This window comes from Stigmatopora argus, chromosome 12 (assembly GCF_051989625.1).
Source record: "Stigmatopora argus isolate UIUO_Sarg chromosome 12, RoL_Sarg_1.0, whole genome shotgun sequence".
Taxonomy (NCBI): domain Eukaryota; kingdom Metazoa; phylum Chordata; class Actinopteri; order Syngnathiformes; family Syngnathidae; genus Stigmatopora; species Stigmatopora argus.
This window is the reverse complement of record NC_135398.1, coordinates 10,232,260-10,247,623: the sequence shown is the minus strand read 5'-3', so window position 1 is coordinate 10,247,623 and position 15,364 is coordinate 10,232,260. Positions and strand designations below refer to the sequence as shown.

The 15,364-nt window shown below is 39.6% G+C and overlaps 1 protein-coding gene across 3 annotated transcripts in view; it reads left to right on the top strand.

Annotated features, from left to right (window-relative positions):
• Positions 1-15,364, top strand: part of asic1c (acid-sensing (proton-gated) ion channel 1c) — a 73,981-nt gene that overhangs the window by 56,188 nt on the left and 2,429 nt on the right. The window contains exons 6-15 of one of the 3 annotated variants that reach the window (XM_077614316.1): positions 2,465-3,569; positions 5,285-5,435; positions 6,739-6,866; positions 10,598-10,748; positions 10,814-10,870; positions 11,258-11,411; positions 12,090-12,181; positions 12,690-12,769; positions 12,839-12,910; positions 14,005-14,057. In XM_077614316.1, the coding sequence (XP_077470442.1) occupies positions 2,958-3,569; positions 5,285-5,435; positions 6,739-6,866; positions 10,598-10,748; positions 10,814-10,870; positions 11,258-11,411; positions 12,090-12,181; positions 12,690-12,769; positions 12,839-12,910; positions 14,005-14,057 (1,550 nt within the window). In that variant the 5' untranslated portion in view covers positions 2,465-2,957. Of the gene's footprint in view, positions 1-2,464; positions 3,570-5,284; positions 5,436-6,738; positions 6,867-8,537; positions 8,666-10,597; positions 10,749-10,813; positions 10,871-11,257; positions 11,412-12,089; positions 12,182-12,689; positions 12,770-12,838; positions 12,911-14,004; positions 14,058-15,364 lie in introns of all 3 variants that reach the window. The other 2 variants (XM_077614318.1, XM_077614317.1) reach the window with 2 other exon arrangements.

Genomic DNA, 15,364 nt, shown 5'->3' with positions numbered 1-15,364 from the left:
TTTCCTGGACCCTTTATAAGCGAACCACAAGATGTCTCTCTTTGCTTAGTTAGAAGGCAGCCGTCCACTAGTGTAGCACCACAAATTGTGTTGCATCTGTCTGCTCGCATTAAGTTAACAAGAGAATCCTCATACTGTCCCTGCTTCTCAATGTCAGCCATAAAATCATCACTGTTTGGTACTACAGTACTGTGTACAGCACAAACAGCTGGTCAAATAAGATTCAAATTTAAGTAACAAGTCAGTGGAGTGAACTGTCATTCATTTTCTGTACCACTTATCTTCACAAAAGGCCGTGGGGAGGTTAGGCAGGGGGCACCCTGAATTGGTTTCCAGCTGATCACAGAGCACAATGAGAGTGACAACCATTCAAGCACACACTCGTACCCAGGGACAATTTAAAGTGTCCAATCAGCATACCAATCAAGTTTGTCGCATGTGGGAGGAAACCGGAGTACCCGGAGAAAAACCCCGCAGGCTCGGGGAGAACGTGCAAGCTCCACGCAGGAAGGTCGGAACCCCCCGGGGATTGAAACCTCGATCTCAGAACTGTGAGGCGGGTGTGCTAACCACTCTTCCATTGGGCTGCCATCAAGTCCCAAATTATGAATTACTAAAGAATAAGGGCATTCTTAGTTTTATTTTGTAAATCGTTTGCAACTATCTATCTGGTATTCATGCCCCCGGGTGGTGGATCAGTGGTCTGAGCACCCCGCCCTCCATTGTGTTGGCTTGGGTTCAATTCAATGTTTGTGTGGGATTTGTCAGGGAGGGCATCCAGCGTTAAGCTTATGCCAAATCTATCATGCGGGTTGACTGTTTCGCTGTGGCTACCACTGAAGGGATAAGCCAAAAGTCAGTCACTGAGTATTTGTGCTGTTTAGCATCTCACTGCTGAATCCTAATGATTTTAAGATGTGTTTAAATCCAAAAACATGCATTGCAACCATACCCAGCATAATATATGATGATCAAAAGAACTTACTCATTTTCAGCAGCATGGCACCCACATATAAATGGTGGCTTTAGCCTTCCATCTCAGCTCTGGTGTTTCTGATGTGCATTTAATTGCCACCAGTGTCTCATTTGGTCTCAAGCGTTCTCACTGGCCCTTGAAGGACGATGTCTGGTTATTCCTTTTAAAGCCTTGCTCCTTCTTTTAATGAGACCTTTGGGGCTGATCTGGCTTTGACAGAAAAGGGCTTGACAAGCTCAGTGAGCCCAGGCGAAAAAAGCCACATGGAATCGAAGTTTAAGGGGTAAAAAATCGCATATGTGAGCGTGAGACAAAAATAGAAATGCAACTACAAGACAGAAGTTATGGATGGAAAAAGTGATACAGAAGGATATTACTTAGCACTGGATACATTACTTTGATGGGTCTCGTGCTAGCTGTTAAAGTTATTCACTTGCCTCCAAGTGGTCAAAATTCTTCCATCAATTTCGGCCTTCAATTTACTTTAGACAAGAGTGGATTACTCACTGGAATTTATGGGATTAATAACCAACCAGGCATTTGGCAGTCAAGGCGAACTACTCCTTGCTGACGTGGTAGATAAAACATTTTAAAAAAATCATTGAACACCACAAACATAAACTGTAGCTTCAGGGATAATCTGGAATATACTAGCAAAGAATGCATGTGTAACCTGCTTTACTTAAGACCAAAGCAATGCTTTCATTTCTGCACACCGTAGAAACCAGTGGATATGCTGATTGCAAAGGAAGATTTAAAATCTTAATTAGCATCACTTTGCATTGCTGGAGGAAGCTCTGACAAAAGCAATAACTCAAAATAATGGGCGTGGCGTCAAACTGCTGACCAGGGACAATTCTGAGATCCAGCATTCTTGTTTCATACAAAGCAATCTCAAAGGTCTAGTAGGGTGTGTGTAATTTTTATGGTGCCCGCAAGCATAAAAGAAATCAATACGCTAGAGTTCGTAAGTAGACCAACATAGCCGTAAGTCTACAGTTGTTTTATGTCACTATTTATTTATAGTGTCACCCTATTTTTTTTAGATTGCTCTTTACACAGATATAGAACATTATTTTACTGCCGTAGGATTGCTTTACTGAATTATCATATTTGAATGACATGATCCAGTTCTAATTGATTGGATGACTGGCAGCCAATGAGTTCACTGTAATATATAAAATGGTGTTTATATACTGTATTTATGACTTAATGCCTGCTTAGTAAGGAAACTGTCCTTCTAAAGAGTCCTATTAAGGTCTTATTCCGTCCTTGTCACAATATTTTAAAAGCAATGCATGTTTATTATTGTCCAATTGGAAAAGGTTGTACGGAAGCATAGCAGATCTTGTATATCTCTACCTTTCTTTAATTTATATGGATCTATTGATCCAAAAACAAGGTAAATATCAGGGATAATACATTTTGAAACACGGTTTCTTTAGTGCCACAGTATGTTCTTTGATTGACGCACTCCCTTCTCTGTAGTCTTGCGAATCGACTTCATCACTGGTTTGGGGGGAGGCGTTTTCATCCACTGGCTCCACCTCACGGTACAACGAGTGAGCGAGTACATGTGGGACGCAACAAGCTTTCTTTCTATTCCTTTCTGCGGGCTGGAAGTCCACGGACTTGGAAAAAGCATCTTCTTTCTTCTGTGGCGGGAAAAAGGAGGAATACATGGAGAGAAAACCGTCAAAATCTTCAACCACACACTGGAGAAAGTAAAAAACAAAAAGGATATTTGCGTGACATCACCATCTCCCATTCATCCATGGGTGGACCGATGATGAAAATGTTGTGTGTTATTGGACATTGGACTAATTCATCTCATTGTTTCGGTGGAGGTTGTTCTATCTAAGGAAAACATTTCCACCAACAAATTTCCAAGCTGTGCCCACAAAGATCCTTCTCCACCGCTGGGAATTGTCACCGCAAGCCGAGAAGTTACTTTGTATTGTTAAAGGTAAGACAATCAATTATGCTTAAAACACCAGCATCTGAAGTTCTCTCCTTGCAAAACAATGAAGAAATCTTCCAGAAGTCTAGTGAACATTCGTGGAAAGAAGTTACCGTGCGCTTCCTCACAAAGACTAAAATCCACGGTTTGAAATGTCTATTCTCCCCGCACAAATCCAAGATGCAACGCTGGGCCTGGCTCATGGCATTCTTGGTCAGCATCGCCCTCCTCATCACTTGGTCCAGGAACAGAGTCCTCTATCTTCTATCATTCCCGGCCGTGACCAAGATCCACATGGTGTGGGCTCACAAAATGTCCTTCCCGGCCGTCACTTTCTGCAACAAGAACATATTCCGTGTATCCAGCTTAACTAGGGATGACCTATACCACGGCGGATACTGGATGGATCTCTTGTACGCCAACCACACTTTAGTGGAAAAGAGCTTGGCCATCTTGAAGGAAAGTCACAAGTGGAGTCTGTTGAACCTGCTTGATTTCAATGGGTACACGCGGCCGCCCAACTACCAGTTCAACACTACTGAGATGATGGGCCGCCTGGGACACCAGATAGAGGACATGCTGCTGGAGTGCCGGTTTCGTGGTGACACCTGCACCGCCAAGAACTTCAGCACTGTATGTGGATGGAGGTGGTTGTCATGCATGGGAATGATTGGCGATAGTGTCAAGGGGTGTAACGTGCAGGAGTTCCTGCGTGAAATACAATATAGTGGGACTATCAAGTTTAACTCCTGACATTTTCCTCTCACACTGTAGTTGTAAAAGCAATTTTTGACACATCCCCTATAGATCCTCTGTTCAAAAAGCTCCATCTCATAAATGTCAAAATCTACTACTTATATGGCTATAAAGTGCCATTTTTCAGGATTGGTGGCAGACTAAAAAAAATATTGCTGTACAAAATAGGTCAGTGCGCAACCTTTCTTTCTGTTTCTGCTTGTCAACGTAGAACTCGGTCGTGTAAAAGAATAACCAACTTTTGCATGCCAATATTGCGTCTTTGGCATTTTGTGCCGATGAAGGCATCTTTTTTCAGGGTGCTTATACATTTGATTTTTAGTTGTAGACATAACCTTTTCTTTAAAATGGATTGTCAGACAATGTTGCCTTTCTCAGTAGACCGACAGCATACAAGTCATTTTACAAAAACAATGGCTGAATTAGGCCATTATGGCTGTAAAAGACACTGCCTTTTCTTTATATTCACGGAGCATTTTATTGTGGTCCTTAAAAAGCTTCAAATCTGAGTTTGCTTTGCTAACAATGTCACGAGTTGAAATGGGACTGTTCATTATTTAAGCATCCTATCTAAGTCGTAATTAATCTTTTATCTACTCTAATTAAACATCAATGGCTTTGTTGAGGAAGAAAAACAACATCCAGTGTTGACTGACAGCTTGGGGTGCCAATTGTAATTCACAGGGTAATTCATACAGGAGCTGCAATTGACAGCTTAGACTATAATATTATCAAAATGTATTCTAAAAGCTTAATGGGAAGTGCATCACAGTTACTGGTATTTTGTATCTGTCTTTAGAATGGCAACCTTCTGTCGATGACTTGTGCTGCTCACGTGTCAATAGACCATGTACCATCTTAAAGGATTTTAGAGTCAAACTAGATGATATTCTGCTTCATTTAAGACTGAAAAGCTTTGATATCCATCTTTCCAATGTTGTTTACCTTTATAAAATCCTGCAGGTTTTCAAATCGTGTACAAATGGATCAATATTGATTAATCTGTCAGTACTTCAGTCTGGATGTAAATTGAAACACTTCAATTTAATTAACTCCGCGACTGAATCCAAAATGCGAGGTTTCTCACTAATTTGGTTGTGTAAATCTTTTTGAGAAAATGACACGTCAATACTTAATTAGCTTCGAGACACGCCAGTATCTTCTAGTGACACAATTCAGTTTGTTTGCGGGCTTTGGCTGGCTCGTCTCTCATTTAATAACAAATAAATCGTCTCCCCTCCCATGGGAAATTTTGAGTGAAATTGGCCTGAAATTAATAGCCGTTGCCGTTTAGAATCAATTGAGTCTTTATTCATGTGTGTAGTATCTGGACCTTGACATTATCACATGAAGTCGCTCCATGTTTGGAGAAAAAATTGATGTTACTAAATATTGTCATGTAAAAAGTATTGATAGCTGAATGCATAATGGCTACCCTGGAAGAAAAATGGAGTCTGCTTGCTAAAACAATATCTTTTTTAAATAGGTTTAAAAAATCAAAAGTAACCACTGAGCACCCTCCCCTGACACTGTTGTGCACTAAATTCACTCCCTGATTGCTTTATTTATTTCTATATATCATGTTTTGACAGATTTACACCCGCTACGGAAAATGCTACACTTTCAACTCGGGACTAGATGGCAATCCACTGTTAACCACCTTGAAAGGAGGCACAGGGAACGGACTGGAGATCATGCTGGACATTCAGCAGGATGAATATCTTCCTGTCTGGGGTGACACAGGTAAATGCTGTTGTACGGTTTACATTATACACATCTAACAGTCACGTCACACAGAGTAAAATATGTCAGTATAGTATTGTTATAATTTTACAACTTTATTTATTTTGACTGCTGTAAGCAGTGTGCTGCGATTGGTTGCTGAGGAAAATAAATGGATGAATGCTGTAAGCAGCAGTTAACGCTTTATTGAACATTCTTATACAACAACAATCATTAACTAAACATAAAATATTTATATTCCTGACGTCCCTACCTGAAAGATACTTGGTTAACTTGCAATTTCTAGTTCTCCTATTTCATGAATTTGGAGAAAGGTCCACTACCGTATTTTCCACACTATAAGAAACACCGGATTATAAGACCCACCTTCAATGAATGGCCTATCTTAAAAGTTGTTTCAATAATGAGTTGCACCTGATTATAAGACTGTCAGATTTGACAGTTAGACAGCCATAATAGCATGCAGAATTAAAGACCAAAGTCACCCTTTTTTATTTTTACTTGCAAGGAGAATGGTCGCTGAGGACTGCTTGTCACAATTCTCAAACGGCGTTCTGCCATTACTTTTCTTTTGTCCAGTTTTATTACTACATTCAAATGCTCTGATTACATGGACGTTCCAACCTTAAAGGGAGAGGTAGATAAAACAATATTGATGTCTCAGTTTGAAAACACATTCACAATCTTATTACTATAAATCAACTCAAGAAGGCACAAGCAATCCAAGATGCCTCGACACATCTTGTTTAGAATATGGATAATAAAACAACCTTCATTGGTGGCAAGAAATGAATAGTGGTGAATCTTTACCTAAAGTAAGCACACGTTTATCAGTTGCAGGCAAAGCGTTGACTTTTTGCAACAAATGTATGATAAAGGTAAATGATGTGTGCTCCTCTTACAAAGATGTAGTAGTAGTGGTGGTGGTAGTAGTAGTAGAGGATTGCGTCAAACATCCACTTGATGCAGCTCTGCTAAAGGGAATTTCATCCAATGATTAACCAATATTAATTCATATCTAAGGCGCACTGCTGGCTTTTGAGAGAAGTGAAACCTCTTGGTTGCACCTTATAGTGCCGAAAATAGTGTATATTTACTCAACACCCCACCAGGCTGTGCATTCTTTTGTCGAATGTCATTAATCTAACAAATAATCTTGGCTTCCAGCATACTGTTCTGCAGTACTCTGCATCCCTGCCGGGAAAGGAGAAAAGAAAAAAAAACGATCCCACACAAAAAATATGTTACTCAAGGCGTGTTTGGCCAGATAAATTTGTGTGGCGTGCTATACTTATATCCACAGATGAGACCTCCTACGAAGCGGGAATCAAGGTTCAGATCCACAGCCAAGACGAGCCGCCCTTCATTGACCAGCTTGGATTTGGCGTTGCCCCTGGTTTTCAAACTTTTGTGTCATGTCAGCAGCAACTGGTACCCCATTGCTACCATATTCACAACCGTTGTGCACTCCGTCACCCCTGCTTTCTTCCTTGTTTGCCCTGTGAAATCCCTCCCAAGTCCCTGCAACAAAATTTGATCAAACTGCTTTGCAGCGAATACTGAAGTGCTACCAATTTAATAAGCGCCATCACTGTTAAAAGCTACTCGTTACATAAGTTGTTGTTTCTGGATTTTTCATCTCTATTTTTAGTCAGTAGAGCTTGAGTTTGAGTAGAAGGAAAAAAACAACACATGCGATGGTCAGTAAGATTTAAGGATTGAGATATCCTTTCCAGATATTCATCTGATGAAAAAGGTGTAGGGAAAAAAAAGCTTCTACACTAGTGACTTGTTTTGCCCGCTATAAAATTCATTCCCTGCCATTTGGTGTGGGTGGGCTATCACTGAGTGATAAATAGACGAATATGCCCTCAATGGCAGCCAAAATGAATTAATAAAGAAGTCACAAAGACACCTGACTCCCTTCGTGTTCTGGTGTCAAGACCCATTAGGTATATATTCCAGTATCAGCATCACAGCATTAAGTAAAATAAAAATAATAAAATAATAAAAACATTTGCAAGGGCTTTGTTGTTGCAGAAAAGCTTGAATGAGCACATTCAGTATTCAAAGCACTTTAAGCTGATTCAAACTGATAGATTTATTAAAACGTCACGTTTCATGTCGATTTTGACCATCAAATCCAGTGACAACTGCCTTCAAAAGCACCATGCTGTGAAAGGAAAAGCTGACATTTCAGTCTCAGGTGGCCTTTCAATTCTACTGGACAAAAATGAAAAATGGCCTCGCACAAATGACTAAAGCTTTCACTTGGCCAACCTTCTCCAACTGCCGTCATTCAAATTAACAATATATATTGTGTGTAAGGTGTCGCACGGGATTATAAACAGTGTTTGCGTTTTAAGGTGTAGATTTCCATTTGAATTTTGCTCCTGTTTTGGCCCAAAAAAACATGAGCATGAATAACGTGGGATGGCTGAGATTTACCTCTACCACAGGCACCTGGACACCACAAAAAAGGAACATGTTCTTTGTATCATTTCTGCTCTTAATGTTGGTACAAACTAATAGAAAGAAGTATCCTTATTCAGATATTTGCAGGAATATAAATAAGCATTGCTATTAATCAGGAGACATACAAAAAATCTGTGCAGTGATTGTCATTTTTAAAGATGACAGCAGTGTCATGCATCATTGACCGCTCCAAAAAATATATTTTTCTTACTGTCATTTTAAAATGTGCCCTATTCATTCACTTGTGGCTGTTATTAGTGCCTACCTTGAAATGACAGATGGATTTCAAACCAGAGTTTTTTTTCCGAACGAGGTCATTTTAAAACAAGATCGATCATTTCCTCCAACTGGCATCACTCTTACCCACCTAAATCTAATGGTTTGTGTTATTTTGGAATAATAGAAATTATTAGAGCTATTATTAGCAATTTTAAGAATTAAAAAGTGTCACTTCTCAGGTGGCAAAAAGCCGTTTTGTTTTCAGTGTGACGCTATCACCCTGGCTTTCCTTTCTTTAAGAAAGATACGCTTTCAAATTCTTATTTGGCGATTTCTTTTTTTAAATTCCTTTTTTTCTATTTATACCGTAAATGATCCGAATTGTGTATCCCCCCTACCCTCACCCAGACGAAACATCCTATGAGGCCGGCATAAAGGTACAGCTTCACGCTCAGTCCGAGCCTCCTTTCATCCACCAGCTGGGCTTTGGGGTGGCCCCCGGCTTCCAAACCTTTGTTTCTACCCAAGAGCAGAGGGTAGCGTACAGAACAGAATATTTGTTTGGGCTTGCTGCATGCCACAATGTCCACTGTAGTTCATCCAAGCCACCTTCCCTGAGGAGTGATGTCATCTCCCCTCTTGTAATGTGTGTGTGTGGTTGTAGCAACAACATGCAACATCTGCACTGTTTCCCCAGTTGACTTGATTCAAATTAAAACATACCAGCTTCAGATGTTAATCTCAGCTCGGTTGAATTTTATGCGTCTTAGTAGTGGATTCAACACCTATATTGCCATAAGTAGTTTTATATTGCCATAAGTAGTTTGTATTGAATGTGAGTTTTGGATTGGATTGGATAATCTTATCCCGCGATGGAATGGTTGGTCAGAAGCGTTGCCTCTTCTCCCGGCACTTTTGTCCAGCTCCAAATCTCCGGCGGCACTGAGGTGTTGCCCCTTTCGCTGCGTATTGTAACAGCTAGTCCCATGTGTGTGACAGCGTAGGCATGGCTGAATGGTTACAAAAAAGAAGTAGCCGAAAGAAGCCAGGCTAACAGAACAAGGAAAGTTGTAAAAACATTCAAGTAAAAAGTATAAAGTACAAAGTAAAGTAAAAAGGAATGTATTAAGAAATATTAAAATGTAATTTAAGAAAAGATAGAAGGGCTGTAAAACACGAAAAACAAGAGTGTACAGAGCTACTGCCACTGGCTCCCACGTAAACGGCGCCATCTTGGATTTTTTGATCTGAGTTGTTTGTAAACAAGACTTGTTAAAGCTGCAGTTTGGTAATAATTTTACATTTTTTTAATTGCAAACCATTTCTCCAACCTTGAAATGAGATTTTGCTGGTTACTAACGGTTTGGAACACATTTCCAACTTGCTATTGTTGGAAAATAGAACAAGAGCACAAATGTAGCTTACGTTAAACGGAATTTGCGGTTAACCGAGAACACATTGTAGTGGCTTTTATCTCCGTTATCAAGTTGGAGCTAAATCTTCAATCTTCTTAAAACATGCCAAAAAAAATCCCACAAAGACATGGAAGAATAGCCAAGACAATATAGGTGGTCTTTGGTCTACCGACAGGAAACATTTACAGGCACGCTCGGCTCATGCCATGCTTATTTTTCCCAATATTTAGAACCGTAGATATACACATTTCAGTCAAGTGTTATTTTATGAAGAGCAAACAAATCCTGAAAGGCTTATCAACATAAAATTTGTGAAACTTGTAAAACTGGGACAGATGGGTAGCAGATGGTGACCAATTTGAGTTATTGACATTTTTTTATTATCAGCCGTGAAACACAAAAAAACTCAAAGAAATTGTGGCCTGCATCGATTACTGCTTTATTTTTAGTAATAAAACAGATTAGGATGCTGTATATTTTGTTAGACTACCGTTAATCGAGTATCAATATGTCTATCTGTATTATAAATTCCTCATGTAAATGTTGGATTAGATTGCAGTGAAATGCTGGTTTTGACCCCTGAGAGTGTTTAGGAGCTTATTAGAGTCTGCACACTCATTGTTTTATGCCTTGTACTGGGAAATCCAATTTTGCTAGTCAGCGTGATGAGATTTAATAGGGAAGGAGATTGAATTGGACATGTTCACTTTCATATTAAAATGGATTTAGTAGGGTTTTGTGTGATGTCTGCCAATTGAGGCACTTCTCTCTTCTTTGATTGTTTGTTTGTTGAAAAGTGTCTTCTGGTTGTGGTGTCCAGTGTAAGCCAGTGTCTATTCCCATGGTACTCTGCTTCCTCTCACTACGGGACTAGACCTGCATCCCTAATATTCTGCATGGCGTCTGCTTGCTGCCATTCGATAGTGTCAGTGTGATCGAACGTTGTGCTCTTCTTATTTTGTCTTGTTTTTTTTAGACTGCCTGTTGAGTTCATGTTTTAAGCTGGAGATGAGATGTGTTGCTTGTTGCATTAACACACCTCTCTTTCCTCAGCTTCAGTATCTCCCGCCGCCCTGGGGAGACTGCAAGTCGACAGCCATCGATTCAGAGTACTTCTCCACGTACAGCATTACCGCCTGCCGCATTGACTGTGAAACGCGCTATCTGCTGGAAAACTGCAACTGCAGAATGGTGCACATGCCAGGTGGGCGAACGCTGGTGCATATTTCATAACAGCTCACACGTGACTGTCTTGTGATTACAACACAGGGACCTCTACTGTGTGCACACCGGAACAGTACAAAGATTGTGCTGACCCAGCCTTAGGTGAGCTCACACAATGCAACATGAAAGTTTTAACTACTGGTGAAATAGCTTTAAGTTACTTAAATTAGTAACTAAAATTGTTTTTTGTTGACACATTGCATCTTCAACTGTGGACTCAAAAGCAAGATCATTCTTTCAGGGGGTAGCGCTAGACAGGGAGGGTTAGGGAGTGATGCATTTTGAATACTTAGCAGAAGTACTTTTTCATCCCTATTGGGTGCAGTACTTTCTAGTGTCAGTCATTATTTGCTTTCATGGAAAGTGAACGATGGCAGCGACTGCAACTCTCTTGATGTATGCTGGGATATTGTTAGCACATTGCGCGTACAGATGTCTTTCTCCTCAGCGATCCCAACGTGTTTGACGAGCTTTGATCATCATCCACAGACTTTTTGGTAGAGAAAGACAACGATTACTGTGTGTGTGAGACCCCCTGCAACATGACTCGCTATGGCAAGGAGCTGTCCATGGTTAAGATTCCCAGTAAGGCATCAGCTAAGTATCTGGCTAAGAAATTCAACAAAACAGAGCAGTACATTGGGTGAGTATGACTGAGCAGCATCAATAGTCAGTTAGATTAAATTATTAGTTCTCACACTTTTTGCACCAAGTAGCAAATCAAATTAAAACATACTTCTCCAGGCCAGCTTTTAATCACACTGTTCAGACTATTGAATTAAAATGTATGTAAAATGTAGTTGAAATAGCAAAGAAACTGAAATGTATTTTTATTGTACTTGATGATTAACGACAACACTGTTTCGTTCTTAACTCTTGTGCTGATTAAGTGAAGTCTTGCCAACCAGAATCTAAATGTTAATTTCTAATGACGACAATCTCGCCAACTACATTATCTTCCAATTGATTTGACAATCAATGACATAAGTGCTGTTTGTTTAGAAGTAAATGGCGTTTGAAATGCTCGTGTTTGGGTTACCCCACGTAAAGACTGAGACCCCCTAGACTAGAGAAAGCGCGTGTACCATGAGTATTATGCAAACCTCACTCCAATCCAAAGCACTCGGTGCGTGTTTGTCCTCCTTTTCTTCTTATTTTTTTCTTGTCTCCATGCAATATGAGTCTCCATCGTTCACCTTCAATGTAACAATAATGAAAGTGTACTTTCATGTGACATTACGATATGTTGACCGTCACCCACAGGGACTTAAAACAAAGTGTCGGCTGTGCTCCTGTGTGTGTGTGACTGTGCTCCCCCCAGGGAAAACCTGTTGGTTTTGGACATCTTTTTCGAAGCTTTGAATTACGAGAAGATAGAGCAGAAAAAGGCCTACGAAATTGCCGGGCTACTCGGTAAGTCTGCAGAAAAGTTGATGGACGCTTTGACAACCGTGTGCGGTCGATTGGTTGCCGGTCTTTTGGTCGGGCGACCAAAAGACCGGCGACAAAACAAGGTAAAACAACACGGTCTATGCATCAATAAAAGCCAACAATGGCCAAGAGCAGTTTCACTGAGCCGATGTGTGAGTGTATAAGAGTTTGTATGTACATGCGTTGTCCCTTTAAGAAGCTACGTCAGTCAGGGTCTTAACAAGTTCGCCAACAAAAACAAAAGTCCGGGAAATTTAGAGCTTTTCTTTAGCCTAATAATTACTAGGGCATTAAGTATGACTAAATAGTAATTTGCAGTTTGTATTTAGGGAATTTGAGCAACGATTTAACTGGTAATTATCACTTACCTTCCGGGCGACCAAAAGACCGGCGACCAATCGACCGTGTACCTTGACAACCGTACACTGATTCTTTTGGACTGGCGCTGAATGACAAGTGACGTGCATGTCCATTCACATTGTTTCTTTAGGTGACATCGGCGGACAGATGGGTTTGTTTATAGGAGCAAGTGTCTTGACAATACTCGAAATATTCGACTACCTATACGAGGTAAACTCAAACCTAAATCACTGTTGTTCCCTTTCATTTCTGAGGCTTAGCTGTTGTTTGTAATTTCAGGTGTTCAAGGACAAAGTTTTGGGATACTGCATGCGCAAGAAGCGGCCACAACGCTGTCCGAGTGACAACCTGGTAATATACCATAATCTATTTCAACGCAGTTGTTCGCATAGATTTGAAAACCTTTTAAAATTTTGGGTGTTCAATCCTCACATTTAAAAATTTAGGATAGGCAAGTTTGAAAAATTATTCAATATTACGTTTCTACTAAGTATTAAACTAGTTGTTGCTGGTAGTAGCAACATGGTAAGTAATTGTCAGATTTCCATTTTTGTCTAACACCCTGATATTGTGGTCATCTTTAGATGTCTTTTAATTGTAATGATATTAGACACACTTTTTGACTATAACTAGTGCATCATTTTTACAATGAAACATCATATTCTCTATTGATGCTATATACTATATGCTGTATATTAATTCACTTTAGTATATTTATTTGAGGATAGCCTGTATTTCTTTTCTTACTTAATATAAAGGCGGTTTCCCATTTAGTGCAAATGTTCTGAAAACAACAACATTCTAAAAAATGTTAACTTGGGTTAAGGTTGCAGTGCAGGTTATTCTTTTCAAAGGCAACAGTTGAATTAACTAACAGATTTCATTGCTAAAAAGAATTAAGTGTACCTACCAGCCACATACTCTTTGTAGACTGTATTGTATAAGCTATATAAAATAACTTGCCAAAAATACTACCTTATTAAAATAGATTATTGCCTTTTTAATCTGTGCACTGCTCAAAAAAATATGTACCAGTGGATAACTCGTCTCCCCTTTTTCATTACAATAAAGAACCTTCTACAAAAACAAAGGTGAAATGATAAAAAATACATATCCAGTAATTTTCTAACCCACAAATAGTCATCATTTGAAGACCTTTCAATATGTCCCTCTTTTACCTGACAAATAATGTAATATTTGCTGTATTGTGCACCATCCATGCCATACGTTCACCATCTTCTCCTCTCAATGTTTCTCACATTGCCCACCAGACACCTCACTAGTCAAGTAAAATCTATTTATTTTCCAAATTTGTCTTTCATCCACTTCAAGTCCTCGAGCAATATAACGTCCGACTTCATCCATTCTTCAACACCAGATGCATTGTGCTTTACTTTCATCTCAGTCACCCTCACCCATCTTTCTTTTCATGGTGTCTATTCCAGGAATTTCCAGAGAACCCAAGCAGCCCTGCTGTCACGCCTAATCATGCCCCCAGGTAGCACACCACCAACCCCTAATAGATGCTCCCACGCTGTCATTAAAACCATCTCATACATCCACATTCCCCTCACTAGAAACTGTGTGCTGGGAAAAGCATAAATGTGCTAATTTTAGCTATTTCTAGCATTCCCAATACACATATAATTACTAAATTAAAAAAATAAAATATTTAGGACAAAGCAACTGCCCAGCATAACAATAATTGCACTTGAGGACAGACATATTTTAAAGACCTTGCTGGCTGCCATTAACAATGATAGGTCATCCAATTCATTTCCTCCCAGTACAAAACGATTGGGCGCCCATTGGCATCACTGGCACTGAAAAGTTATCCTATTCCTATTCTCCCAAGCCATTCCAGTTCAAATGGATTAGACGTCTACGTACTGCAGCAAGTTTCTACCTGTAATTCATTTTGGGGAAATTTTCTGACTGGTTTGATTCGCTGCTGACACCAAAACTTTGTTCCCCTTAGCAGCAGCACTTTATTAAGTGTTGCAGAGTGTACAGTCCACCTGTCCCTTGTGGAAAGGCATTATGTATTCATTGAAAGGATGCATTACTTCCCAGTAGCGCTGAGGCTCTTTTCTAGAGACAGCACATCACAGATAGCATCACTCGATGGATTACGCTGAGCTTTTTTCACAGCATTTAAAAAGAACTCCTTTGTCTGAGAGTACCTTCCCTTTTCTGACAGGCACATAAATGGCCATGTGGTATGGGAAAAACCTACATTTTTCCCCCTTCAATAATTTTGAAATCTTCATGTTCAAATTAGTTGGTAGTTTTCCCTCCGTATTAGAATAAATAACATAGTACAGGGGTGCTTCGGTCACCTGAGACAAATAAACACCTCCATGAAATAGACACCATCCCCTAATTGGTCAATGGGTAAGTGATCCCTCAAATCAATGCCATGCACTAGTTTGTTTTTGCTTTGACATGAGAGGACAAATTTTAAAAAAAAAATGTTTTTGAGGTAAGGCTAAAAAGGGTTAAGGGCAGTTCCATTCATTTTAATGGAGACAGAAATTTAGGTGCTGACACTGGACAAATTAATCTCTTATATCAACTCAACACAGTATGGTTCGTCAATAAATACATTTTATGAATTAATTTGAGGATTATTTTTCCTGCAAGTGATTCAAAAAATAACAAATAGATTATTATTTTTTATTTTTTTACAAAAGGAAATATCAGCTAGTTTTTCAACAGATGATCCCTTAAGAGGTTTTTTTTCTATGGTTAGTTATTATGTACTTAGTATTTGGGGACTGGCAGCACAAATGAGGGAGTGAAATA